The sequence below is a fragment of the Balaenoptera ricei genome, chromosome 10, assembly GCF_028023285.1.
Source record: "Balaenoptera ricei isolate mBalRic1 chromosome 10, mBalRic1.hap2, whole genome shotgun sequence".
NCBI lineage: Eukaryota > Metazoa > Chordata > Mammalia > Artiodactyla > Balaenopteridae > Balaenoptera > Balaenoptera ricei.
The window spans coordinates 22,714,998-22,742,166 of record NC_082648.1 but is presented as its reverse complement, the minus strand read 5'-3'; the positions used below and the strand labels follow the sequence as shown (position 1 = coordinate 22,742,166).

Genomic DNA, 27,169 nt, shown 5'->3' with positions numbered 1-27,169 from the left:
TACAGTTTTAGGGAGCAGAAATAAACCCATGCTCAATTCATCAAGTTTATGCTTTTTAAACATGTCTAAGGATATTGAATTTGTTGTAGATTACGTTCTTTTCTGTTGTTTTAAGTGGATAGAAGACTTCAGTCTATTAGGTCCTTCACTGATGAATATGAACATGAGAGACAGGCATTAGTGAAATATTTGAATACATTATTTGAACTATTTCATGTTAAAATTTTTCTGTTAATGGATGCCCTTTAGTGGAAATAATCCCATCCAAATGTGTTTTAATGAAAATGTGTTTCTTACAATGTTTGGTCTTAAAATGTTGTGATTAATATTATAATATGTAAACATAACTAACCTTTTTTTCTTTTGAAGTAACTCACTGAAGGGGGGCTTTTATTGGCTTGGCTTTGCATTTATATCACTCCAGAATGTTCTTTATTCTTTCATTGCTTGAAAAAATATTTAGGATTCCATACATTCCCCCTGTACTATCTTTTTGAAATAGCATGTATTCTGCTTTGTTCTTTCAAGAGGTACTGTGAAAGAAGCCTGAAGCTTCTCTAGTTGTGTATAAATAAAAATAAGTACAAATTTGAATAGATTTTCGTTACTGCACCTCTGCAGTGCAGTAAGAGGTATGCATTTAATAATGGGAGCTATACTGATGATGCAAGAATTACTGCTTCCTTCTGCTTTCTGAAGGTGAAGGCATATTGTATCACACGCATTGCTTTTAGATTATGAACAGAAGGGGAAACTCCAGGTGTGAAGGCAACTATATAGCAAATCCCTAGTGTTTAAGATGACATAAAATAATTGACATTTTGTCTAAATTATGTATAATCTTTTTTTTTTTTAATTTTATTTATTTATTTATTTATGGCTGTGTTGGGTCTTCGTTTCTGTGCGAGGGCTTTCTCTAGTTGCGGCAAGTGGGGGCCACTCTTCATCGCGGTGCGCGGGCCTCTCACTATCGCGGCCTCTCTTGTTGCGGAGCGCAGGCTCAGTAATTGTGGCTCACGGGCCTAGTTGCTCCGCAGCACGTGGGATCTTCCCAGACCAGGGCTCGAACCCGTGTCCCCTGCATTGGCAGGCAGATTCTCAACCACTGCGCCACCAGGGAAGCCCATAAATTATGTATAATCTTGTCTGTGTAAACACATTTAATGTTTAGCTTTGGTTGTCTGTGTCACACCTTTCTCTAGTTATTGTGACTGATCATGAGAAGCAATTGAAGTAGATTGATTGAAGAATGTTTGGGCTGGAAGGATTGTAGACATCTTTTGCTTTGACTCCTTCTTTGTGCAGGTGAAGGAACTGAAGCCCACAGGTGCCAGAGGTAGTTTGACTTGCATACCTGGGTCCAGGGCTCTTTCTGTTACAGCACGTGACTCTATCCTCTACATTGTAGATCTTATTACAAAAAATTTATCAGATTTCAGGAGTTTTGGTCTTGTTTTTGTTGGCTAAATTAAATAAAGTTTGAAAGTATCATACTAATGTGGCACAGGTTCTATTATTAGTTTCACTTTCAGATTAGGAAAAAAGCTAGGAGAGATAAACCAGGGTCACACAATATTAAAAGTCAGAGCCAGAATTTCAGTCCATAGTTATCTGACTCCAGAAGTTAAGCTTTCTGCTGCTTTCCCAGGACCACAACACCCCTGTCCTAAAAAGCAGCTTTTTATTTTTTCTCCTATGTACCAGGGACTTTTTATAGTCCTATATATACAGTATTTTTTCTTTCATTTTTGATCACTTTTTATGAATAGGTAATACCTATGTAGTTTAAAAATAAATTTTACATATATACTTGCATGTATACATATATGTGTGTGTGTGTGTGTGTAAGTAAAAGCTAAGCCTTGAAAAATTTCCCACTCATCCTCTGTTCCAGTTAGTGGTGTGCTAGAGCCTGGTTATACCAACTTGGGAGAGCTGAGTGTGTGCATCTCCTATCAACTTTACATTCAGTGAAAGCTTGAAAGTAGCGATCATGGGAGTACTTAACCATAGATATTGGCAAACACTACAAATTAGGGGTTTTTTTTTCCCTTTGGAGAGCTGGTTTACCAGCACATCACTATTTATCCCCACCACTATTAGTTTTTTTTTTTTTTTTTTAATTAATTTTATTTATTTATTTTTGGCTGTGTTGGGTCTTTGTTTCTGTGCGAGGGCTTTCTCTAGTTGCGGCAAGCGGGGGCCACTCTTCATCGCGGTGCGCGGGCCTCTCACTGTCGCGGCCTCTCTTGTCGCGGAGCACAGGCTCCAGACGCGCAGGCTCAGTAGTTGTGGCTCATGGGCCTAGTTGCTCCACGGCATGTGGGATCTTCCCAGACCAGGGCTCGAACCCGTGTCCCCTGCATTGGCAGGCAGATTCTCAACCACTGCACCACCAGGGAAGCCCACCACTATTAGTTTTTAATGGGTCCTTCCAGCCTATCTTTATGCATATATAAAGCAAAGTCCTCACACTTTGTTCTTTTTTAAGAGTGTTTTAGCTATTCTGTATCCCTTGTAATTCCATATGAATTTTAGAATCAGCTTATCAATTTCTGTCAATACAAAGAAGTCAGCTGGGATTCTGACAGGGATTATGTTTAATCTGTAGTTCAGTTTGGGTAATGTCATCTTAACAATAATAAGTATTCCAGTCCATGAACATAGGATGTTTTCTATTCATTTAGATCTTCAGTTTCTTTCAACAGTATTTCATAATTCTCAGTATAAAATATGCATTTCCTTTGTTAAATTTATTCCTAAGCATTTTATTCTTTTTGGTGCTATTATAAATGGAATTGTTTTCTTAATTTCATTTTTGGATTGTTCTTTGCAAGTGTACAGCAATACAGTTGGTTTTTGTCTGTTGATCATGTATCCTGCAACCTTGCTGAACTTGCTTATTATTTCTAAAAAATTTCTAATGAATTCCTTAGGATTTTCTACATACAAGATCATGTCATCTGCAACATAGAGATAGTTTTACTTCTTCCTTTCCAATCTGAATCCCTTTTATTTCTTTTTCTTTCCTAATGCTTGGGCTAGAAGCTCTAGTATAGTATTGAATTGAAGTGGTGAGAGTGGATATCCTTCTGTTTCTGATCTTAGAGGGAACACATCTAATTTTCACTATTAAGCATGATATTATGTATAGGTTTTTCATAGATGCCTTTTATCTGCTTGAGGAAGTTCCCTTCTATTTCTAGTTTGTTGAGTGTTTTTTATCATGAAAGGGTTTTAGATTTTTGTCAAATGCTTTTTCTGTATTTATGGGGATGATCATGTGATTTTTAAAAATTCCATTGATATCGTTTGCATTAATTAGTTTTTAGACATTAAACCAACTTTGTGTTCCTGGGATAAGTTCAACTCGGTCATGGTATATAATTCTTTTTATATGTTGCTGGATTCAGTTTGCTAGTATTTTGTTGAGGATATTTGTATCCATATTTATAAGATACATTGGTCTGTAGTTTCATTTTCTTGTGATGCCTTTGTCTGACTTGTGCTTATTCTTGTCAACATGATTGTTTTCCCTTTTACTTAGCTGATGGCAGCATTAGCAGCTGTTGGGCCTCCTAATCCCCGGGCAGATCCAGAATGCTGCAGTATTCTGCATGGTCTTGTTGCAGCAGTGGAAACCCTCTGTAAAATTACCGAATACCAACATGAGGCTCGTACTCTACTAATGGAGAATGCAGAACGTGTTGGAAATAGAGGACGAATAATTTGCATTACTAATGCAAAAAGGTGAGACATTAATCACAGTAATTCTTTCACTGAGGGAATTTTAATATCCTATTGTAGTTTTTATTTTAAAAAAAGCAGGGGCAACATGTTAGCATTTAAGGATATCACATGTGGCCTTTCTAATATCGAAACTGTGTTTATCCAGTTCTAAAATATCCAGTTCATCTCAGTGAAAACCGTTTAGATTGTTATCACGTAGGTCGATTTGACTTTTTTTTCCTCACTAGTTTTTCATTCAATTGGTTGTTTGGTATTGTGAATAAGCACACTACAGACAGTCCTTACTGAAGTAGTTTTAAGTGCCTGTAACAAGATACTACAGCTGAATAGTGTGTTTAGTTTTTTCTCTGACTATTTATTTAAGTTGGTTTTATCTTTTTTATGCCATAGTGATAGTCACGTGCGAATGCTTGAGGACTGTGTCCAGGAAACAATTCATGAACATAACAAGCTTGCTGCAAATTCAGATCAGTGAGTATAATCCATAAATGGAATAAATATTCCATTTTATAGTCATATTTTTTTCATTATAATTATTCCAATAATTTTAATGGTAATTGGTACCATTCCCTTGAGTTCTCTACTGGCTTTACAAATTAGTCAAAAACGTATGTTCGATCAGAAACTTCTTGTCCCATTTTCCCTTTAAGTTTAAAATTTTACTTTTTGCTCACAGGAAAGGTGAGCAGAAGGATAAAATAATACATAAATTTATAATGCATATTTTTTTTGATGGCTTGTTCTCATACTCTGTATTACAAATCTATAAAATGAGCAAATCATTGGTGGCATTATTCAGTATGTACCAAATCAAAACATAACTAATTATATTGCCTGAACTTTTTAAAAAGATAAAAGCCACTAAAGATATGTTTGGGACAGTTGCTGTGAGGAGTCTTTATTAGATCGAGCTACTATTTTCTAGGTGGAGTACTGGTATTATTGTCAACGAGTAGGATTATTCTCGCTAGGAGAAGGAAGCATGCTGAGGTATTTAGGAATGAAATATCATTTCCTCTGCAACTTACTCTCAAATGACTTAGTAAAAAAAAAAAGAATGTACATCTATTTAGGCATTTATAGTGAAAACAAATGTAGCTAACAGCTAATTAGCTAATCTATGTTAAGGATTTATGGATGTTCATTGAATAGTACTTTTCTTTCAATTTTTCTGTAGGTTTGGAAATTTTAAAATAAAAAGTTGGCTCACAGATATAGAGAACAAACTAGTAGTTACCAGTGAGAGAGGGAAGGGGAGAGGGGCAAGATAGGGGTAGGGATTAAGAGTTACAAACTACTATGTATAAAATAAATAAGCTATAAGGATATATTGTACAACATGGGGAATATAGCCAGTATTTTATAGTAACTATAAATGGAGTATAACCTTTAAAAATTGTGAATCACTGTCGTATATCTGAAACTTTTATTATTGTACATCAGCTGTACCTCAATTTAAAAAAAGAAATAAAATGGAGGGGGCAAAAAATAAATAAAAAGTTGGGGGTAACTTTTTAGTATTACAAATTCTGTATTCTTGGAAATAACCAATTATAGGTAATATAATTTGTTCTTGAAAAACACTAGTAAAAGGGAAATTAATACACAATATATTCATTTTCTCTGTGGCAGTTATCTATTGAAAATTATACCAGAGTATAAGAATTTTCCCTTTATTTTATCCTTCGAATACACAAAATGATCATTTTTGCATTTGAATTAAACTCATATAAATTATTCATTAAATGTTCATACAAGTACAGCAGTTATACAGTCTTTCTCAATATTTAACTTTTATGTTAACCGTAGTATCTGATTATAGAGACACACTGTTTTAGTATATAAAACTTTTTATAGTTTACCTGCCTGAATTCTTTATGTAGTATATAGTCTTATGTTCTAAGTGAAAAGTTTCTCTTTAAGTCTCATGCAGATTCAGAAGTGTGAGCTAGTCTTGATCCATACCTACCCAGTTGGTGAAGACAGCCTTGTATCTGATCGTCCTAAAAAAGAGGTAAGTGCAGAAGTAATGGAAGAAGAGATCATTGTTAATTATTAATAATAAATGCTGAGAAGGTTTAGCATAAGAATGATCAGGTTGCCAACATTTTCTGATACAAAAATATTTAGAGTTTTGAAAGCAACCTGTATGGCAAAGTACCTAGATTGGTTCTTTATGTTATAATTGTAGATTTTGAAAGTGTTTTGTTTGGTTTGCCTGTTGATGTTTATTTTAAATAACTGTGTTCTCAAACCATACACAATTTGTATTGTTCCTCAAATTTCAATTACTGTAATGGATTTCAGTTGCTTTAATGACTTCTTGCTCTGTAGAACTGTTTTTCTTCTCATTAGGAAAACAATACACTCTTTAATCAAAATACACTCCTATAACAAAGAAATTAACTTTACCTATCCAGAGGGGTAAAAGACTAATTTCCAACTTTGGTTTTACTTTTCAAATAAATCTGAACAACTTTAAAGGAAGAGATGAGTCTGTTGATTGTTAAATGAATTCACATCACATGATATTCTCCATTGGTGGTCTGTGTTTAGAAATACAGACATGTGTGTTTGTATAACTATATTAAATGTGTATGTTCTTATTTTTGTTTTTTTATTTAGCATTACTTAATATAAACATGTGAAGTATTAACTTAAATAATGATTTTTTTATAGCTGATTTTTTTTTTAGGTCATTATCTCTATCATTGTGTTTTATGTGGTTTCCAGCATGAGCCCATTTTTTGTTAACTTTTTTCTGACTCTTGGTAACATGACATTATATTGGCTTTACTTTGAGATAAGTAAATAATTTACTTACAATAAATACTATTACCCTGGAATGAGTAAAATTTTGGTACCTTGTTATAAGTAACTTTTGGCTGCCTTATACATTTCTTGGTGACAAAATATGATGATTGTAGTGATTTTCATTCTTTGTAGTAAGTAGTAGTATCTGCAGAGGTTTGTCCTCTCCACAAAAATTAATTATTTTCTCTACAGTATTTCTGTGGGGCACTTCAAATCAATTTTGCATATAGATAAATAGAAGTAAAAATTATAAATTAAAATATATATTTAAATCAAAGACTATTCTACACTAAGTTTCAAGAGGACAGGGATTTTGCCTGTTCACTGCTGTATCCTCCAGTAGCTCACACAGTTTCTGGCAATTTATACAGTAAGTTCTCTTTAATACCTATCTGTTGAATGAATGAATGTATAAAAATGTATTACTAAAATAATGATTATGGTTAATTTATGGACCTTTTTCCCCCTAAATTCTCACAAGTAAAAGTACTTAATTTTCATGGGTTGAAGTAAAATATTTAGCACTAAGTTAAAACGTATTAAAGTTTTGTGGGGTTTTTTTTTTCATACCTTTCTATAGTTGTCCCCCGTTTTAACCAGCGAAGTTCATAGTGTTCGTGCAGGACGGCATCTTGCTACCAAATTAAATATTTTAGTACAGCAGCATTTCGACTTGGCTTCAACTACTATTACAAATATTCCAATGAAGGTAGGCAGTTCTTTTTCTTGCTGTTTTGAAAGCTCTGCTTTGCTTTTTAAATATTTGATATGTATTATTTATTTTAATGAACCTTAACTTTTTCTTCCCATATCATATTTTCTGTTTTGCTAGCACACATTCAGTGTCTTTGACCAGGTTAGTAAATAATGAAAAGCAACAAGAAAGGATCACAGAACAAAGTGCTGTATTTTTTTTTTCTAATAAGAACATTCTGTATCAGCTTTTTTGTTTTTAATTTTGTTCTCATTACTTTCATCAAAATATAATTTCTATCTGAAATGATTACTTTTTCTGTGATTCTTTTCCTGACAGTTGTTATTAGATTTTACTCACTTTGTGTGTTCTAGTAGATCTTTTCTTTCTTATATTTTTGTTCTTGCCTACCCAGTATAAAGGTGTTTGTAACTAATAGGTCTAACTAGGGAAAAATAGTTTATAGTTTTAAACAAGTTTATGATTCTAGCTGAAAAACATATGAGTCTTATGATTTTACTAATGGATTTTCTTAGGAATCTATTACTACCTTGTCATTTTCATTATGTTATTTAGTTGTCTAAAACCAGCACAATGCCTGGCCCATAGAAAGCGTCAAATAAATTTTTACTGAGGGGAGTTACATTTAATTGTATTGATTATATTTACAAATATAAAGTAGCCAGTATATCTAAAAATTTAAATTAGCTTTCTCATAAGTCCAGTTTCATTTTTTTTGCCACCATATGATGAAAACTAAATTGCATGAGAAATGTAATCTTTTCATTATTAATTTCCTCCTTATACCACTGGCTGGCTCTTTAATAGAAATTATAGCCTTAACCAATAGAACAGTTTAGGTGAGGCAGCAGTGAACAACTAAAATAGCATAATAGATGTACTTTAATATAATTTCATGAGTTATAAGAAAAATACCCTGCGGGTGACAGATACCTTGCTTTTTAAATTTGACTATATTTGTGTGCTACTGGTGTGACTCCTCGATCTTTGTCTTTTTCTTGTAAATAGATAATATTGAAGTTTCTATTTACTATTTAGTGAGGACAAGTTACTAAACTTGTTAATTAGTCTGTATTTGCTATTTTATATAATTGGTGTTTGCTAATTTACTATAGGTATTTAAAGATGCTATTTCCTCCTTTAATCAACTATTTTACATTGAGTAAACTATTTCAGTTACATCATATTTGTGTATAAAAAGTATTGGCAGGACAATGCATTCAGAGTAAAAAAATTTCTAAAATTTCTAGATGAACCATCTATGTTAATTCTGACATACATAAGAAAAATCACTACTTTATTACTGATATGTAGCCAATAGTTTTTTAATATAGTTTATATTGCTGTGGAAAATTATTGCATCTTTAAATAGATTAATTACTGAGCAAACTATCCCCTTATTATAGCTAATTATTGTTGGGTATATTTGATCTCACTTTAAGCAAAATGAATAATTACTTCATTGTTTTAAAAACAAAACCAAGTTATTTTAAATTTTGCTTTAAGGAAGAACAACATGCTAACACATCTGCCAATTACGATGTGGAGCTACTTCATCACAAAGATGCACATGTAGATTTTCTGAAAAGTGGTAAGTAAGAGACGTTGGAAAATACTATTTTGTAAGATCTAACATATGAAAGCATACTAACAACTTTGAGAAGTTCTTGAGTAAATAAACCTGATTGACTTTAGTCCATTCCGTTCCAAACTTACCTGACAATATCACCCATTAATGGCCATGGAACTAGTGTTCTATTGAATTTACTTTGGGAAGGACTAGGCTAATGGAACAAATACAGACATACCTCATTTTATCATGCTTTGCTTTATTGTGCTTCACGGATGTTGCGTTTTTTTACAAATTGAATGTTTGTGGCAACCTGGGTTGAGCAAACCTTTGGCGACGTTTTTTCAATAGCACTTGCTCACTTCATGTCTCTGTGTCACATTTTGGTAATTCTCGCAGTATGTCAAACTTTTTCATCATTATTTTTGTTATGGTGATCTGTGATCAATGATCTTTGATGTTGCTCTTGTAAATTGTTTTGGGATGCCACAAACTGTACCCATATAAGACAGAGAACTTATTCCATAAATGTTGTGTGTGTTCTCACTGCTCCACTGACTGGCTATTCCCCATCTCTCTTCCTCTCCTTGGGCCTCCCTATTCCCTGAGACACAACAATATTGAAATTAGTCCAGTTAATAACCCTACAGTGGCCTCTAAGAAAGGAAGAGTTGCACATCTCTCACTTTATTTTTTTTCATGGAAAGGCATTTTATTTTAAATATAGCAGTGTGTACATGTCAATCCCAAACTCCCAATCTATCCCTCCCCCTCTCCCTTCCCCCCTGGTAACCATAAGTTCATTCTCAAAGTCTGTGAGTCTGTTTCTGTTTTGTAAATAAGTTCATTTGTATCATTTTTTTAGATTCCACATATAAGTGATATCATATGATACTTGTTTTTCTCTGTCTCACTTCACTTAGTCTGATAATGTCCAGGTCCATCCATGTTGCTGCAAATGGCATTATTTCATTCTTTTTAATGGCTGAGTAATATTCCATGGTATATATGTACCACATCTTCTTTATCCATTCGTCTGTCGCTGGACATTTAGGTTGCTTCCATGTCATGGCTATTGTAAACAGCGCTGCAGTGAACATTGGGGTGCGTTTATCCTTTTGAACCATGGTTTTCTCTGGATATATGCCCAAGAGTGGAATTGCTGGATCATATGGTAGCTCTATTTTTAGTTCTTTAAGGAACCTCCATACTGTTCTCCATAGTGGCTGTATCAATTTACATTTCTACCAACAGTGCAAGAGGGTTTCCTTTTCTCCACACCCTCTCCAGCATTTATTGTTTGCAGATTTTTTGATGATGGCCATTCTGACCAGTGTGAGGTGATATCTCATTGCAGTTTTGATTTGCATTTCTCTAGTAATTAGTGATGTTGAGCATCTTTTCATATGCCTGTTGGCCAGCTGAAGCTATGTCTTTGGAGAAATGTCTCTAGGTCTTCTGCCCATTTTTTGATTGGGTTGTTTTTTTTTGATATTGAGCTGCATGAGCTGTTTGTAAATTTTGGAGACTAATCCCTTGTTGGGTCGCATTACTTGCAAATATTTTCTCCCATTCTGTTGGTTGTCTTTTCGTTTTGTTTATGGTTTCCTTTGCTGTGAAATGTCTCTCACTTTAAATCAAAAGTTAGAAATGATTAAGCTTAGTGAGGATGGCATGTCGAAAAGCCAGGATAGACTGAAAGCGAGGCCTCTTGCACCAAACAGTTAGCCGAAAAATTCTTGAAGGAAATTAAAAGTGCTACTTCAGTGAACACACAAATGATAAGAAAGTGAAACAGCCTTATTGCTGATATGGAGAAAGTTATAGTGGTCTGGGTAGAAGATCAAACCAGCCACAACATTCCCTCAAGCCAAAGCCTCATCCACAACAAGGCCCTAACTCTCTTCAATTCTGTGAAGGCTGAAAGAGGTGAGGAAGGTACAGAAGAAAAGTTTGAAGCCAGCAGAGGATGGTTCATGATGTTTAAGGAAAGAAACTGTCTCCATAACATACAAGTGCAAGGTGAAGCAGCAAGTGCTGATATAGAAGCTGCAGCAAGTTATCCAGAAGATCTAGGTCAGATAATTCATGAAGGTGGCTGCACTAAATAGATTTTCAGTGTAGATGAAACAGCCTTCTATTGGAAGAAGATGCCATCTAGGACTTTGATGGCTAGAGAGGAGAAGTCAGTGCCTGACTTCAAAGCTTCAAAGGACAGGGTGACACTCTTATTAGGGGCTAATGCAGCTGGTAACTTTAAGTTGAAGCCAGAGCTTATTTACCCTTCTGAAAATCCTAGGGCCCTTAAGAATTACACTAAATCTACTCCACCTGTGCTCTATCAGTACAACAACAAAGCCTGGATAACAGCACATCTGTTGACAACATGGGTTACTGATTATTTTTAAGCCTACGATTTAGCCTACTGCTCAGAAAAAAAGGTTTCTTTCAAAATATTACTGCTCATTGACAGTACACCTGGTCACTCAAGAGCTCTGATGAAGACATACAATGAGATTAATGTTGTTTTCTTGCCTGCTAACACAGCATACTTTCCACAGCACATGGATCAAGGAGTAATTTTGACTTTCAGGTCTTACTATTTAAGAAATATATTTCATAAAGATATAACTGCCATAGGTAGTGATTCCTCTGATGGATCTTGGCAAAGAAAGTTGAAAACCTTCTGGAAAGGATTCACTGTTCTGGATAAGAACATTTGTTTTTTATGGGAAGAGGTCAAAATATCAACGTTAACATAAGTTTGGAAGAAGTTGATTCCAACCCTCTTGGATGACCTTGAGGGGTTTAAGACTTCAGTGTTCATTATTATTTTAACATCTGTTTACTCTGAACTCCATTAAGGCAAAAAGTGCTCACTGTTACATCTTCTTATATATTTACCTTATAGATTCCTCATTTTATGTTTCTTCTAATAAATTTATTGGGATTCAGTACAATGAGTTGTGCATTTTAGATTCCTGAAGCTTTCTACATAACCATGTTATTTTATCGTTTAATGGTGTCGGAGGGTAGCAGTTGTAGATTCTTAAAATTAAAAAAAATTTGCTGTTGATTTTTAGTGTAGTGACTGAAATGATTTAATTAATGAGAAATTTGGAGGAAAACAAAGTACTTATTTTTAAATTAATTTATTTATTTTTAGCTGTGTTGGGTCTTCGTTTCTGTGCGAGGGCTTTCTCTAGTTGCGGCGAGCGGGGGCCCCTCTTCATCACGGTGCGCGGGCCTCTCCCTATCGCGGCCTCTCTTGCTGCGGAGCACAGGCTCCAGACGCGCAGGCTCAGTAGTTGTGGCTCACGGGCCCAGTTGCTCCGCGGCATGTGGGATCTTCCCAGACCAGGGCTTGAACCCGTGTCTCCTGCATTGGCAGGCAGATTCTCAACCACTGCGCCACCAGGGAAGCCCAAAGTACTTATTTTAATAATAACTGATATCCAAACTCAATTTGGTATTTTTCTAGGAGACTTTCTAAAAAAAGATGTTCTCCCAGAGGTATTTTCTCTTATAGACCTTAAACTCTTGGAAATCTTGTCAAACATTTGAAGTTTGTGATTATTTAGTAATGTTATTATTTCTCTAACTTATTTTTAAAGGTGATAACCACTTAAGTGGAAGCAGTAGAGAAGGCTCATTTAAAGAAACAATAACGTTAAAGTGGTGCACACCAAGGACAAATAACATTGGTAGGTATTTAAAAATAATTGAAAGAGAAAAGAATAATCAAAAGATTCTTTAAGTATTGTGTAGGGATTATTTGTTTCTTTTTGAATTTTTGTTTTTCATTGTTTTAGAGGATCAAGGAACAAGCTTTTGTTTTTGCTTGTTTTTCTGTTTTAATTGTGGAAATATTTCTTTATATTCTTTCAAATCAGTGTTTTCTTCTATTTCAGAATTACACTATTGCACTGGCGCTTATCGAATTTCACCCGTAGATGTAAATAGTAGACCTTCCTCCTGCCTTACTAATTTTCTTCTAAATGGTAACTTTCATCATTTAATTGTTTTGACTGAGATTATGACAAGTGAAATCATTAGTTAGAATATGTGAAAATGTGAATTCTCAAAAAGCTGTTTTCTTCAATATAGTCTAACCATTTTATTTCCCAAAGCTGTTTTAAATTTATGTAATGGTAAATACCCTTTAACAGTTTTACTGATGTTTAAAAATAAGTTGACACTTTGTCTTTCAGACTATTGTATCTAAGTAAATTTACTTAATATATTTTTTAGAATTTTCATTTTAAAAATTTGACATTTAGAGTCTAAGTTGATTTTTTTTGGAAGATAGAATAATATAGACTTGTTTATCTTGGCCTATTGAATTTTAAATTACAAAATATATATGGAATTATTTCTCTTTAAACACTATATCTTTATTATAGATAAACATCTTATTTTTAATAATATACCATATGATTCTTACAAATATGACTTTAAATCCTAGGTTTCCTTGTGTAAAAAAGTTTTTAAAAAATTATTGAATTCCATTTGCTAAATCTAAATTCTGATGGCTCCTCTGATGATTCTTATAATAATGAGGTTTTGGAACCACTGTTGTAAAGAGTTACTCTGCCTTTATCATAAGGTTAATTTCATTGTTATATTAAGCACAGTTTGATTATCAGATTATGTAATGTTCAGATTAAATAACATTTGGTCATGTAAAGTAGCAAGTAGTTAAAGTAACAGTGCCAATACGGAGGTATTGTAGAAGTGAAGTGAGACTTGCTTTCTCCCCCAAATGGTTTGTAGCTTTGATAACCTAAGGGTTATGTAAGAGTTGTCCCACTTTTCTTCTTGATGTCCAGGAGAAAAATTTTGTATGAACTTGTAATTGAATGAATAATATAACCAAACATTATACCAGAGACCACTGTACTTACTTTGGAAAACTGTGTAACTATGTAAGCTTGGAGAAGCAAAGAGAAAGCTAAGGCTAGAATTCAGATTTTTAGGACTTGATATGCAGATACACTCAATTAGCAATGCTGGTTAAAATATGAAGGGCAATAAATAAAATGAAAAATATAGACATAAATCTTAAGGGAAGAACTAAGAGCCCTTGGGATTTCATTACTGATAGAGTAATCTTGTTTTTGACAGGTCGTTCTGTTTTATTGGAACAACCACGAAAGTCAGGTTCCAAAGTCATTAGTCATATGCTTAGTAGCCATGGAGGAGAGATTTTTTTGCACGTCCTTAGCAGTTCTCGATCCATTCTAGAAGATCCGCCTTCAATTAGTGAAGGATGTGGAGGAAGAGTTACAGACTACCGGATTACAGTAAGACTCTAATATCTATAAATTTTGAGTCTGTCATTCAGCAAGTACATAGAGTACCTATTATATGCTAAGATCTGTGGCAAAAAGAAGTTTAGAGAAGTTGGTTTTTTATTATTGTTTTAATTAGGTGAATTTCCTGCAGTACTTGCTCAAAAGAGCTGTTTATCACTATGTTGTCTTCCTTACATACTCACTGTATGCTGAGAAGTATCTGAATAGCATTGACACACGCTGGAATTATAGGAGAGAATGGAAGTTGATTCAAACTAATATTTTAGGTGGAATTTTATTTCTAGTAACTTAAGTGCCAAGCATAAACATTTGAAAGTTTGGATTCTGCTACTTTGAAAATAAATTTTTATAAATTTTTATAGTATTGAGAGGTGCATACAAGGAAATTTTATCTATTTTTGGTAGAAATTGTATTGTTCTGATTTGAATTTTTCACTCTTCCACCCCTCTTTGATATTTCATGGCTGTCTACTTTTTAAGGTGGTTATAAAAATTAAATGTGAATGATGTGTATGAATATACTTTGTAAACCACAAAGTGTTTTCTACTGTAATTGTTTTTGATTAGGCTTTTCATTTTTATTTTTACATAATTTTTTAAATAAGGAGAAAGCTAGTAAGTATTCATTGTAGAAAATTTAGAAAATGTAGATTCTTTTTATAAAAAAAGCAAAAACAAAGACTATTAATTACCTGTAATTCCATCATTCAAAGATAACCACTGTTAACATTTTGATGTTGTATTAAGGTAATTTTTAAGTAAGCAAAATGGTATTCTAATGTGATGAACTTATTCTTTTATCTGCATATAATAGAAAAGAGTTAAATTATAGGAGTGAAGAAAAATGAGTGTTTTTAAAAAGTGGAAAGAACCATGAATGTATTAATGTGTGAAGCTTTCTTCATCTCCATTGAATAAAGGCTGATAGGTTTCATGTTCAAAAAGAAGGGAAGAAATTAGTGTGTGGAGGGCGGGCTGTTAGAGAAAATGCTTTGTTGCATATCACAGGACAGAAGACCTCAGGGGAACAGACTGTTACATGTAATCCATGCTGAAACATTAGAAAATAGTTTCTAATTTTATCTTATTTGGTTATCATTAGGATTTTGGTGAATTTATGAGGGAAAACAGATTAACTCCTTTTCTAGACCCCAGATATAAAATTGATGGAAGTCTTGAGATCCCTTTGGAACGAGCAAAAGATCAGTTAGAAAAACACACCCGTTACTGGCCTATGATTATTTCACAGACCACCATCTTTAACATGCAAGCGGTAAGTGTTAAATAGTTTCAGTTTTTCTTCTAGATTAGTTATATATTCTTTACAAATAACATTTATCAAGCAAAGAATGAAATATAAGAGTTTGCTACAGTTAAAGAATTAGTAATAGAAAATGGAAGTGATGGTTATAGATTAGTTCTCCATGGTGATGTTTAAAATCAATTCAAGTACTGTCTGGATGCTTCGATACTTATTTTTCATGACAGATTTTCTTTTTCTTTCTTTCTTTTTTTTTTTTTTAAATCTAACAGGTAGTTCCATTAGCCAGTGTTATTGTGAAAGAATCTTTGACAGAAGAAGATGTGTTAAACTGTCAAAAAACAGTATACAACTTAGTTGATATGGAAAGAAAAAATGATCCTCTACCTATTTCCACAGTTGGTACAAGAGGAAAAGGCCCTAAAAGGTAGGGTTTTTTTCTTTCTTTCTCGTATATCACATTTTCTAGATACTTACCGTTTTTTTGAGCTAACTTATTCCATATGTAAATTATATGTTTGGGGGTGTGTATATACACATACATATGACTAAGATGAAATGATATAGAATATAAAATAGCAGAATTAGATACATTATCACTTAGAATTGCACCGTTGGAAGAGAAAGGAAACCCATGTTTAATATTTCTTTTAACTTTATCAGTAACAAGTGACACTTGGATATTATTTAAAGAGTATTTTGTGAGAACATTATTTTGAATCTTTACTTTAGAGATGAACAGTACCGTATCATGTGGAATGAATTAGAAACGCTTGTCAGAGCCCATATCAACAATTCGGAGAAACATCAAAGAGTCTTGGAATGTCTAATGGCATGTAGGAGCAAACCCCCAGAAGAAGAAGAACGAAAGAAACGAGGAAGAAAAAGGGAGGACAAAGAGGACAAGTCAGAGAAAGCAGTGAAAGATTATGAACAGGAGAAATCTTGGCAAGATTCAGAGAGGTGATTTGTTAATTAAATTAACATAGCACTGTGGTGCCTTTTGGCATATCCCATTCTACATGTAGCACATTTGAACATTCAGACCTTATTTATTAGTACTTCATTTAATATGTGTTTATTGTATTTTATAACTATTATTTTATCATTCTTCAAGTCTGGAAGGTCTTTCTTGGGCTTAAAGAGGTATGGTATTTTTTACTATTGGGGCAAAGATAGTGTTTAATTTTTTTCCTAATTAACTTCTGAAAGTCATAATACATGATTTTTGATATCAGTAGTTGCTTTTATGTGTTATGAACATCAAAGGCATAGTTTTATTTCTTTTATTCAGTGAATACTTATTAAATGCCCATGATGTGCCAGGCATTTGGCATACAATCCCTGCCCTGGAAGAATGGACAGTGTTGTGTAGAGGTAGGCAAGTAAATGAGCAATTTACAGCAAAGTGTGGAAGATGCTATTATAAAAATAGGCATAGGAAACCCTTGAAAGCATGAAAGATCATAGTCCTATTCTGAAAACCTTCCTCAATAGTACACTCTTTTCCTCAGTTCGTGATTTATATAGTGATGTCAGGGTTAAATTTGGAAAAAACCGTAAAATGTAATAAAGGTCTATAAATAAAAATATCATGACATAGTATCAGTAGTTGGCTTTATCTTCTACCTCCTTGCCAGAAATCAGGCAGAGAACCAGGTAACTATTACAATGGCAATGTAGTCAGTCCTTAAAAACAGAACTTACTGTGGAAAATTTGAAACTTAATACAAGAGTAGAATAAAGAGTTACCTATTATCTACTTTTAAAAGTTAATCAATTCATGGCAGATCTCATTTCATATATATTCACATCCATTCCCCTCACCACTACCACCCTCCACCTCCCCCACCTGAATACTTTGAAGCTAATTCTGGAAAGTGTATTATTTCATTCATAAATAAGTAGGACACTTTTATGAAGAGGTTCACTTCTTCCTTAGTGCTGCTGAATTTCTGAAACAGAATTGTCTTGCTTAAAGAAGAGGGGGGAAAGACTATTCTCATTCAAATCCCACTGATCTTCAAGTATATGAAATTCAAAATAAGCTTGGAGTTAAGTTCCTAACTTAAGGAACATAAGTACATTTCCACAGTACATAAACTAGGGAACAAATGCTAGTAGATTTCTTAATCTTATTTGTAATTTGAAATAGTATTTTGTCTATATCTTTAGAAATTAAAATTGTGAAGTATCTTCCAAAGATCACATTATTTGGTTTTTTTTTGAATTTTATTTTATTTATTTTTTATACAGCAGGTTCTTATTAGTTACCTATTTTATACATATTAGTGTATATATGTCAATTCCAATCTCCCAATTCATCACACCACCAACACCCCCTACCACTTTCCCCACTTGGTGTCCATACATTTGTTCTCTGCATCTGTGTCTCAAATTCTGCCCTGCAAACCGGTTCATCGGTACCATTTTTCTAGGTTCCACATATATGCATTAATATACAATATTTGTTTTTCTCTTTCTGACTTACTTCACTCTGTATGACAGTCTCTAGATCATCCATGTCTCTACAAATGACCCAATTTCGTTCCTTTTTATGGCTGAGTAATATTCCATTGTATATATGTACCACATCTTTATCCATTCCTCTGTCATTGGGCATTTAGGTTGCTTCCATGACCTGGCTATTGTAAATAGTGCTGTAATGAACATTGGGGTGCATGTGTCTTTTTGAATTATGGTTTTCTCTGGATATATGCCCAGTAGTGGGATTGCTGGGTCGTATGGTAGTTCTATTTTCAGTTTTTTAAGGAACCTCCATACTGTTCTCCATAGTGGCTGTATCAATTTACATTCCCACCAACAGTGCAAGAGGGTTCCCTTTTCTCCACATCCTCTCCAGCATTTGTTGTTTGTAGATTTTCTGATGATGCCCATTCTAACTGGTGTAAGGTGATACCTCATGTGGTTTTGATTTGCATTTCTCTAATAATTAGTGATGTTGAGCAGCTTTTCATGTGCTTCTTGGCCATCTGTATGTCTTCTTTGGAGAAATGTCTATTTAGGTCTTCTGCCCATTTTTGGATTGGGTTGTTTGTTTTTTTAATATTGAGCTGCATGAGCTGTTTATATATTTTGGAGATTAATCCTTTGTCCATTGATTCATTTGCAAATATTTTCTCCATTCTGAGGGTTGTCTTTTCATCTTGTTTGTAGTTTCCTTTGCTGTGCAAAAGCTTTTAAGTTTCATTAGGTCCCATTTGTTTATTTTTGTTTTTATTTCCATTACTCTAGGAGGTGGATCAAAAAAGATCTTGCTGTGATTTATGTCAAAGAGTGTTCTTCCTATGTTTTCCCTTAAGAGTTTTATAGTGTCTGGTCTTACATTTAAGTCTCTAATCCATTTTGAGTTTATTTTTGTGTATGGTGTTAAGGACTGTTCTAATTTCATTCTTTTACATGTAGCTGTCCAGTTTCCCCAGCACCACTTACTGAAGAGACTGTCTTTTCTCCATTGTATATCCTTGCCTCCTTTGTCATAGATTAGTTGACCATAGGTGCGTGGGTTTATCTCTGGGCTTTCTATCCTGTTCCATTGATCTATATTTCTGTTTTTGTGCCAGTACCATATTGTCTTGGTTACTGTAGCTTTGTAGTATAGTCTGAAGTCAGAGAGTCTGATTCCTCCAGCTCCATTTTTTTCCCTCAAGACTGCTTTGACTATCCGGGGTCTTTTGTGTTTCCATACAAATTTTAAGATTTTTTGTTCTAGTTCTGTGAAAAATGCCATTGGTAATTTGATAAGGATTGCATTGAATCTGTAGATTGCTTTGGGTAGTATAGTCATTTTCACAATATTGATTCTTCCAATCCAAGAACATAGTATATCTCTCCATCTGTTTGTGTCATCTTTAATTTCTTTCATCAGTGTCTTACAGTTTTCTGCATACAGGTCTTTTGTCTCCCTAGGTAGGTTTATTCCTAGGTATTTTATTCTTTTTGTTGCAACAGAGATCACATTATTTCTGACCTTTAAAATTTTACCTTTATAAATTCTTCTTCATTTTCTTTTATAATTTTAGCTCCATTTTACAGCTGATTACATTACTGAATTACTGCATTATAGGGAGGAATAGGGAAACTTGTGTTTAAATTTGTTAAGTTCTCTTACCTGATTTTAAATTGAGGTATAGCTTCTGATTTGTTCCTAAGCTTATGTTGTGAGAGCCAGGTATCTTTTATTGATTGGTATGTAAAGTCTAGTTTAATTATTGAACCATTCAGATTTCTAAGAATTTAAACTTTTAAGTTTTTATTATTTGTCCCTCTGAAAGATTAAAAGGAATCTTAGAACGTGGAAAAGAAGAGTTGGCTGAAGCTGAGATTATCAAAGATTCACCTGATTCCCCAGAACCTCCAAATAAAAAGCCTCTTGTTGAGATGGATGAAACTCCACCAGTAGAAAAATCAAAAGGTAAGGTAGAACTGCGGTAACTATGTTTGTAAAAAGTTTTCCAGTTTAGTTCTCTTGTACAGTGTCCTTTTATGTTGTGTGTGAGGAAGAGCTACTCACTGCTCCTGATGTTGTTTAGGAGACCCTTTGTTCACAGCCTTGGAAAATATAGGCAGTAAATACATTTGTCAGCTTTTTTTTTTTTTTTTTTTTAATTTATTTTTGGCTGCGTTGGGTCTTCGTTGCTGTGCATGGGCTTTCTCTAGTTGCGGTGAGCGGGGGCCACTCTTCGTTGCAGTGCGTAGGCTTCTCATTGCGGTGGCTTCTTTTGTTGTGGAGCATGGGCTCTAGGTGCGTGGGCCTCAGCAGCTGTGGCACGCAGGCTCAGCAGTTGTGGCTCCCGGTCTCTAGAGCGCAGCCTCCGTACTTGTGGTGCACGGGCTTAGTTGCTCCACGGCATGTGGGATCTTCCTGGACCAGGGCTCGAACCCGTGTCCCCTGCATTGGCAGGTGGATTCTTAACCACTGTGCCACCAGGGAAGTCCCATTTGTCAGCTTTAAAGGAAACATAGTGTCATAGCTTTATTAATGAAGCCTTTGGAAGATAAACACTTCTACTATAAAGTTTGTGGTTTAAGAAATTTTAATTACATAAACTTGAATCTGTGTGTGTTTCTAACACTATACTAAGTGCTAGGTTATGGAGGACAGACTCTTTTCTCTAAGCTGTTACTGAACTTAGGGAAGGATCTAATATCCCCATTTATTGATAAATTTAAATGTCTTGTGAATGGGTTTCAGTAAAGGTATTACAAACAATATTTTTATTGTAATGCCTTTTATGTCTTAGTTATAGGCTGAAAAGCTGAATTTCCTCTTGAGGAATTCTAGCAGTCAAAGGTAGGATTTGGGTTTGGGAGTGCCTGAAATCACTGTAGGCCTTAGTTATCTTGAAGGTAAACTAAATTCAGTTCTTTCAGGGTAAATGGGAAATGGTATGACAAAGGACTGAGTTCTTACCACTGCCTTTACGTAAAACCTCAGAGCTGGTTACAATTATTGGCGGCTCATCCTAGGGAGAAGGTGGGATTGTTTGTTTTTTTATATACTACTGTTGTAGTATATATTGTAATACATGTTAATATTGTCCAGTTCACTGATTTCTTTGAAATTAGAGGTAAGGGCGATCTTATCATATTTGTCTTTCAGGCATTTGCCAGGGTACCTGGAAAATAATGGGATTTAAATAAATGTCTATTGGTAAATTATTCTATTACTCACATGCCACTGCTGATTACGATGAGGTTAATTTAGGTTTAATCTAAGCAATGCTTCAACACTGTTTGGAAAATAGAACTCTAAAAATTATTATTTATGGTAGCAAAAAGTTGCAAGCAACTGAAACATGAATTAGCAAGAGAATGACTTAAATGATGGTGTGTCCGTAGGGTGGAATTTATAAAGCCTCAGAATAAGTATTTTCACAAATACCCACTCTTTCCTCTCGCTAATGTATATCATTCAGATTTTAACTTAAATAAATACTTTTTCAGGAAAGACTTCCCTGAGGACCTCCTTTCACAATTAAGTCAGGTACTTCTTTGTGTTTCCATTGCATCCCATGATTAATACTATGGTAGCACTTAGAGTACTTCATTGACATTGCTGATTGATATGTTGCCTCTGCTCTTCGGCTGAAACATTTCGAAGGCAGGGGCTTTTAAAAATTTACTGTTGTAAATTTTCACTACCACCCACTACAGTCCCTGGTTCATAGTAGAAGTTCAGTTATTATTTGTTAAATGAAAAAGTTAATGAATTAATTTATAATAAGTTAAATTTAAAATGCAGGTTACACAACCATATATACCATGATGTCCACTTTGTTTTAAAAGAAGTTTTTATACACATATGCACTAGAGCATGTCACTTAGATGAAATATCAGCTATAATTCAATTAAATAGATCCCTGAAGCTTTTCACCCTGGAAACACTATATAGAGTGGCCCATATGAGAAGCAACTTGATTGCAAATCACTGCCTGCCCTTGTAACTTTCCAGTCAAGACTGGTACTTGCAACTTGTTTGTTTCTTCTTTCATTCTATTTTACAACCTAAGTCATATGTCTCTTCTGATCAGCAATTTGATATGGGTCTTTTATTGTACCTCAGTTTCATCTGCTTTGGAAAATAACTTCCTAGGACTCTCCAAAGTGAATTTTGTGCTTGCTGTGTAGTCTGCATGGAAGGTTGGGCTATTCCAAACATGCCCTATAGATTTGGTGAAAATCTGTTCACCTCTCTTTGTGTAATGCAATAATAGAAAAACCGAAATGTAATTTTATTGCTATAGATGGGCATTAAAAAAAATATGTATAGTTGTTAGAGCAGTAGTATTATGGTTGATTTCCCCTCTTTATATGTCTTGCTGTTTTCTACATTTTATCTAATGAATATGTATTAGGTTTATAATAAGAAAAAATGTTTCTAATTTTGTTAAGTTATTATGGAAAATTTATATGCAGTAATATAAACTCTCTCTGGTGCACAGTCTGTGAGTTTAGACCATGTATACAGTTGTGTAACAGCCACTACCACAGTCGGATATAGAACAGTTCTGCTCGTCCTACACTGCCCTACCCCCAATCCCTCATAACCATTGATGTGTCTTTTTCCCCCTATGATTGTGCCTTTCTCAGACTGTCATATAAATAAAATCATAGAGTGTGCTGCCTTTTGAGGTTGGCTTATTTCATAGAACATAATGCATTTGTGATTCATCTGCGTTGTGTGTTTATCATTAGGTTTTTTTTTTTATTATTCCATTGTATATGACTGACTTTATTAGAAAGTTCCAACTCATTTTTCCAAGTGGCTGTACATGTGCATTCCCACCAGGAGTTAGTGAGAGTTCTGGTTGTTCTGCACCCTTGACAGCACTTGGTATTGTCACGATTTTTTTTCTCTTCTAATAAGTATGTAGTAGTATTTCCTTGCGGTTTTAATTTATATTTTCTCTCACGACTTTGATGGCGAGCATCATTTCATTTGGTTATTTGCCAGCTGTATGTCTTCTTTGATGAAGGTCCATTCAGATATTTTGCTCATTTTTAAATTGGTTGTTTGGGGGGTTTTTATTGTTGAATTTTGAGAATTTTTAATTTATTCTGGGTACCAATCTTATGTTGGATATGTGATTTGCAAATGTTTTCTCCAAGTCTGTGGATTGTCCCTCTCCTGAGAGCGACTTTTGCAGAGCAGAAGTTTCTAATTTTGATGAAGTTCAATATATAAATTTTTTTCTTTTATGGTATGCTTTTGGTGTTATATGTGAGAAATCTTTGCTAACCCAAAGTCACAAAGATTTATTTCTATGTTTTCTTTTAGGAGTGCTATAATTTTATTTATCTATCTATCTATTTATTTATTTATTTTTGAAGTATAGTTTATTTATATTTATTTATAGTTTATTTATATTTATTTATAGTTTATTTATATTTATTTATATTGAAGTATAGTTGATGTACTATTATATGTTACAGATGTGCAGTTCACAATTTTTAAATGTTATGCTCCATTTATAGTTATTATAAAATATTAGCTGTATTCCCAGTGTTGTACAGTATATCCTTGTAGCTAATTTTATGCATAATAGTTTATACCTCTTAACCCCCTCCCCACTTCCCTCCTCCCACTGGTAACCCTCCCCCCTTTCTTCTCCCCACTGGTAATTACTAGTTTGTTTTCTATATCTGTGAGTCTGCTTCTTTTTTGTTATATTCACTGGTTTGTTGTATTTTTGAGATTCCACATATAAGTGATATACAGTATTTGTCTTTCTGTCTGACTTCTTTCACTTAGCATAATACCCTCCAAGTCCACCTATGTTGTTGCAAATGGCAAAATTTCATTCCTTTTTGTGGCTGGGTAGTCTCCCATTGTATGTATGTCTATATATGTATACATACATATACGCACACACAGACACAGGCACACACACACACACCACATCTTCTTTATTCATCTGTTGATGGACACTTAGGTTGCTTCCATATTTTGACAATTGTAAATAATGTTGCTATGAACATTGGGGTACATGTATCTTTTTTAATTAGTGTTTTTGTTTTTTTTTTTTTGGATATATACCCAGGAGTGGAATTGCTGGGTCATATGGTAGTTCTATTTTTAGTTTTTTGAGAAACCTCCGTACTGTTTTCCACAGTGGATGCACCAATTTACATTCCCACCAACAGTGCACAAGGGTTCCCTTTTCTCCATATCCTTGCTAGCGTTTGTTATCTGTGTTCTTTTTGACAGTAGCCATTCTCACAGGTGTGAGGTGATATCTCACTGTGGTTTTGATTTTCATTTCCCTGATTATTACTGATTTGAGTATCTTTTCATGTGCCTGTTGGCCATCTGCATTTCCTCTTTGGAAAAATGCCTATTCGGGTCTTTTGCCAATTTTTAAATTAAGTTGTTTGTTTGTTTGCTTGTTTTGATGTTGAGTTGTAAGAGCTGTATATATATTTTGGATGTTAACCCCTTATCAGTCATATCATTTGCAAATATTTTATCCCATTTAGTAGGTTGTGATTTTGTTTTGTTGATGGTTTCCTTTGCTGTGCAAAAGCTTCTAAGTTTAATTAGGTTCCATTTGTTTATTTTTGCTTTAGGAAACAGATCAGAAAAAAATAATTGCTATGATTTATGTCAAAGAGTATTCTGTCTATGTTTTCCTCTAGGAGTTTTATGGTTAATGGTCTTACATTTAGGTCTTTAATCCATTTTGTGTTTATTTTTGTATATGGTGTTAGAGAATGTTTTCTGCCGTTTCTATTGTGTAGAAAAGAGTTAACTATAGCAGGCCTTGAGACTATTATCATTAGAAAAGCCTGCTTTCAAGTTTGACCCTTGGCTGACATCTGGGAATATGGCTTTTGAAACATTCCCCAAATGATGAAGTTATTTTGCCTTATATCTGAACTGAACACCTGCTTTCCTTCTGGGAGTCTGGAATTTTGGTAGTTGTAGTTAGGCAGGGAATGCCTACGTGACCAGCCCCCAGAAAAACCTGGAACTCCAGTCTGGAGTCTTAAATGTTCTTTTCTGGCAGAAATATTGCACATACATCGCTGCATTTTTGCTGCTGGAGGGAGTATGCACTCTTGTGTGAACCCTCATGGGAGGGAGAGAGCATGGAAAGCCTGCAAATTGATTTCTCTAGTCTTTGACTACTGTGTCTTTTCCCCACACTGGTTTGGCTATGTGTCCTTACTGTGCTGTTGTAATGATTCCTAGCTGTGACTGTAACTTTATGTTTAGTCATTTGAGTCCTTCCAGCAAATCACTGAACCTCTAGTAGGTGGTCTTGGGGACCCCTAAACACATACAAACTTTGGAATAAAGGGAAGATGGTATTGCTTAAATTATATGAAGTGAACAATAGACTAAGGGGTAAATTTGTTAAGTTTGTAAATTTTGAAGTAATGAATTATTCTACCTTTGTTCTCTTTCAAATATTACACCAGGGCCAGTGTCCTTATTATCCTTATGGAGTAATAGAATCAATACTGCCAATTCTAGAAAACATCAGGAGTTTGCTGGACGTTTGAACTCTGTTAATAACAGAGCTGAGTTATATCAACATCTTAAAGAGGAAAATGGGTTTGTATTCATTACTGTAGAAATTAGTTTTATTAATTGCCTTATAGTAAGTTTAAAAAAATAAACACTGCTTGTTTGTTGTGTTCAGCAATTTTTTTATTACTTATAATAACTTTTACTACTTATAATATTATGGACTCATACGTGTTACTTATGAAGAGAAAAAAAATTACCTTCTTTGATTCTTGGTACTTGTAAAAGACCTGATATTATTGATTGTAACCGTGAATGTTCATTAAACATCATAGAGGGAAAAATTGTAGAGAAAACGTAGTATGCAACATTGACTCTTGTATAAAATAACAGGGAGAAAATATTTTCCTAGTAAGTAATATGGTATTAGGAATATTGATTTTAATTGAATAAATCTAAAATCTAAAAATAATTGAAGATTTATTAGAATAAATCTAAAATAATTTAAATGGTTATTTTAACCTTTTTTGGAAGAAATTCTCTTAAAAGTGTATTGATAAAGGAATTTCTTTAGTGGAAAAGGAAATAAATCCTTATCAAAATGGAAGAGATTTTTTTCCTTAGTTTGCTTGGAGCAGTATAGTGAAAAACACCAGTGGCCTTTGAAATAAAACCTTGGGGAAGTCATGTAGTCTCTCTGGGCCTGCCTCAATTTTCACTCATTTGCAAAATGAGGAAGTTAAACTAACCAGGGGGAACCCTAACTTTAGTCATTTTCTAAAGTGCTTACATGCTTCTGTTCTATGAATATATTAAATTTTAATTTCATTTAAAAGTTAGATAAGGAGAAAAAATATTGGTAGTTAATGAATGTTTTATTTTACCAACTCATTTTTTTCCTCCTATTTTTCAGAATGGAGACAACAGAAAATGGAAAAGCCAGCCGGCAGTGAAGAGTGACTTGAGCAACTGAATTTAGTATATTGCATAAATATTTTGGATGGAATTTGATATAAGAACTTTTACAGCAAGATTGTATAGTTATGTTGCCTGGACTGGTTTTTACATTTTTAAAATATTTCAACTAACTTTATCTTTTTTGTATTAATTGTAAAATTGGCACATATGTCAGAAATATACATTTGTCCTCCCAAATTAAACAAATTTATTTTATGGTAAAGGGTGTTCCCTCTGGAAATGTTTTTAAAAAAATTCTTAGGCTTCTCTTTGCCAAATAAAACTCTTAAAATATCTGAAATGCAAAATATCAGAGTATTCCTTTAGGAAAAAGATAATATCCATATAATGGCTGACAATTTTGAGAAATTTTTAAGAAATTTTAACAGAATTTGGGTGAGATTTACGTTTAATATAAAATATTGCCTATGAACCTGCAGCATATGCAGTGCTTTCCCAAAAAATAATGTTTTTTGTTTGTTTATTTTGTATTTTAATTTAAGTTGTTTTGTGTGTGTGTTGCCTACTTAAAAGCAGAGTTTTCAGGTAGTTGGGGTAAATTTATGTTTACCCATATTGGATGATGTTATATATACTTTTTATGCTAAAAACTTATTGTTCATTAACTTTTCATGTTGAAAGAGAAGCATGAAGGAGATTGCTTTGCAGACTTGGAAGAAAGAAAAGTTACTGTGTTACTTGTTTTAATCCCAGAAAAGAATCTTGGTCTCCTCATCGCTCAGAAATGTCATGGTTATATGGTGTATATTTGGTGAGTCTTCTTCCTGTGCTG

General features: G+C 33.9%; 1 protein-coding gene across 3 annotated transcripts in view; it reads left to right on the top strand.

The window, feature by feature from the left end:
- INTS13 (integrator complex subunit 13) overlaps window positions 1–26,684 on the top strand; it is a 33,700-nt gene extending 7,016 nt beyond the window's left edge. The window contains exons 4-17 of one of the 3 annotated variants that reach the window (XM_059934536.1): window positions 3,548–3,750; window positions 4,141–4,221; window positions 5,674–5,764; window positions 7,145–7,273; window positions 8,786–8,870; window positions 12,464–12,553; window positions 12,761–12,850; window positions 13,974–14,152; window positions 15,267–15,437; window positions 15,698–15,852; window positions 16,158–16,388; window positions 19,721–19,860; window positions 25,371–25,506; window positions 26,333–26,684. In XM_059934536.1, the coding sequence (XP_059790519.1) occupies window positions 3,548–3,750; window positions 4,141–4,221; window positions 5,674–5,764; window positions 7,145–7,273; window positions 8,786–8,870; window positions 12,464–12,553; window positions 12,761–12,850; window positions 13,974–14,152; window positions 15,267–15,437; window positions 15,698–15,852; window positions 16,158–16,388; window positions 19,721–19,860; window positions 25,371–25,506; window positions 26,333–26,372 (1,821 nt within the window). In that variant the 3' untranslated portion in view covers window positions 26,373–26,684. Of the gene's footprint in view, window positions 1–3,547; window positions 3,751–4,140; window positions 4,222–5,673; window positions 5,765–7,144; window positions 7,274–8,785; window positions 8,871–12,463; window positions 12,554–12,742; window positions 12,851–13,973; window positions 14,153–15,266; window positions 15,438–15,697; window positions 15,853–16,157; window positions 16,389–19,720; window positions 19,861–25,370; window positions 25,507–26,332 lie in introns of all 3 variants that reach the window. The other 2 variants (XM_059934535.1, XM_059934537.1) reach the window with 2 other exon arrangements.
- Window positions 26,685–27,169: the final 485 nt, after the last annotated feature.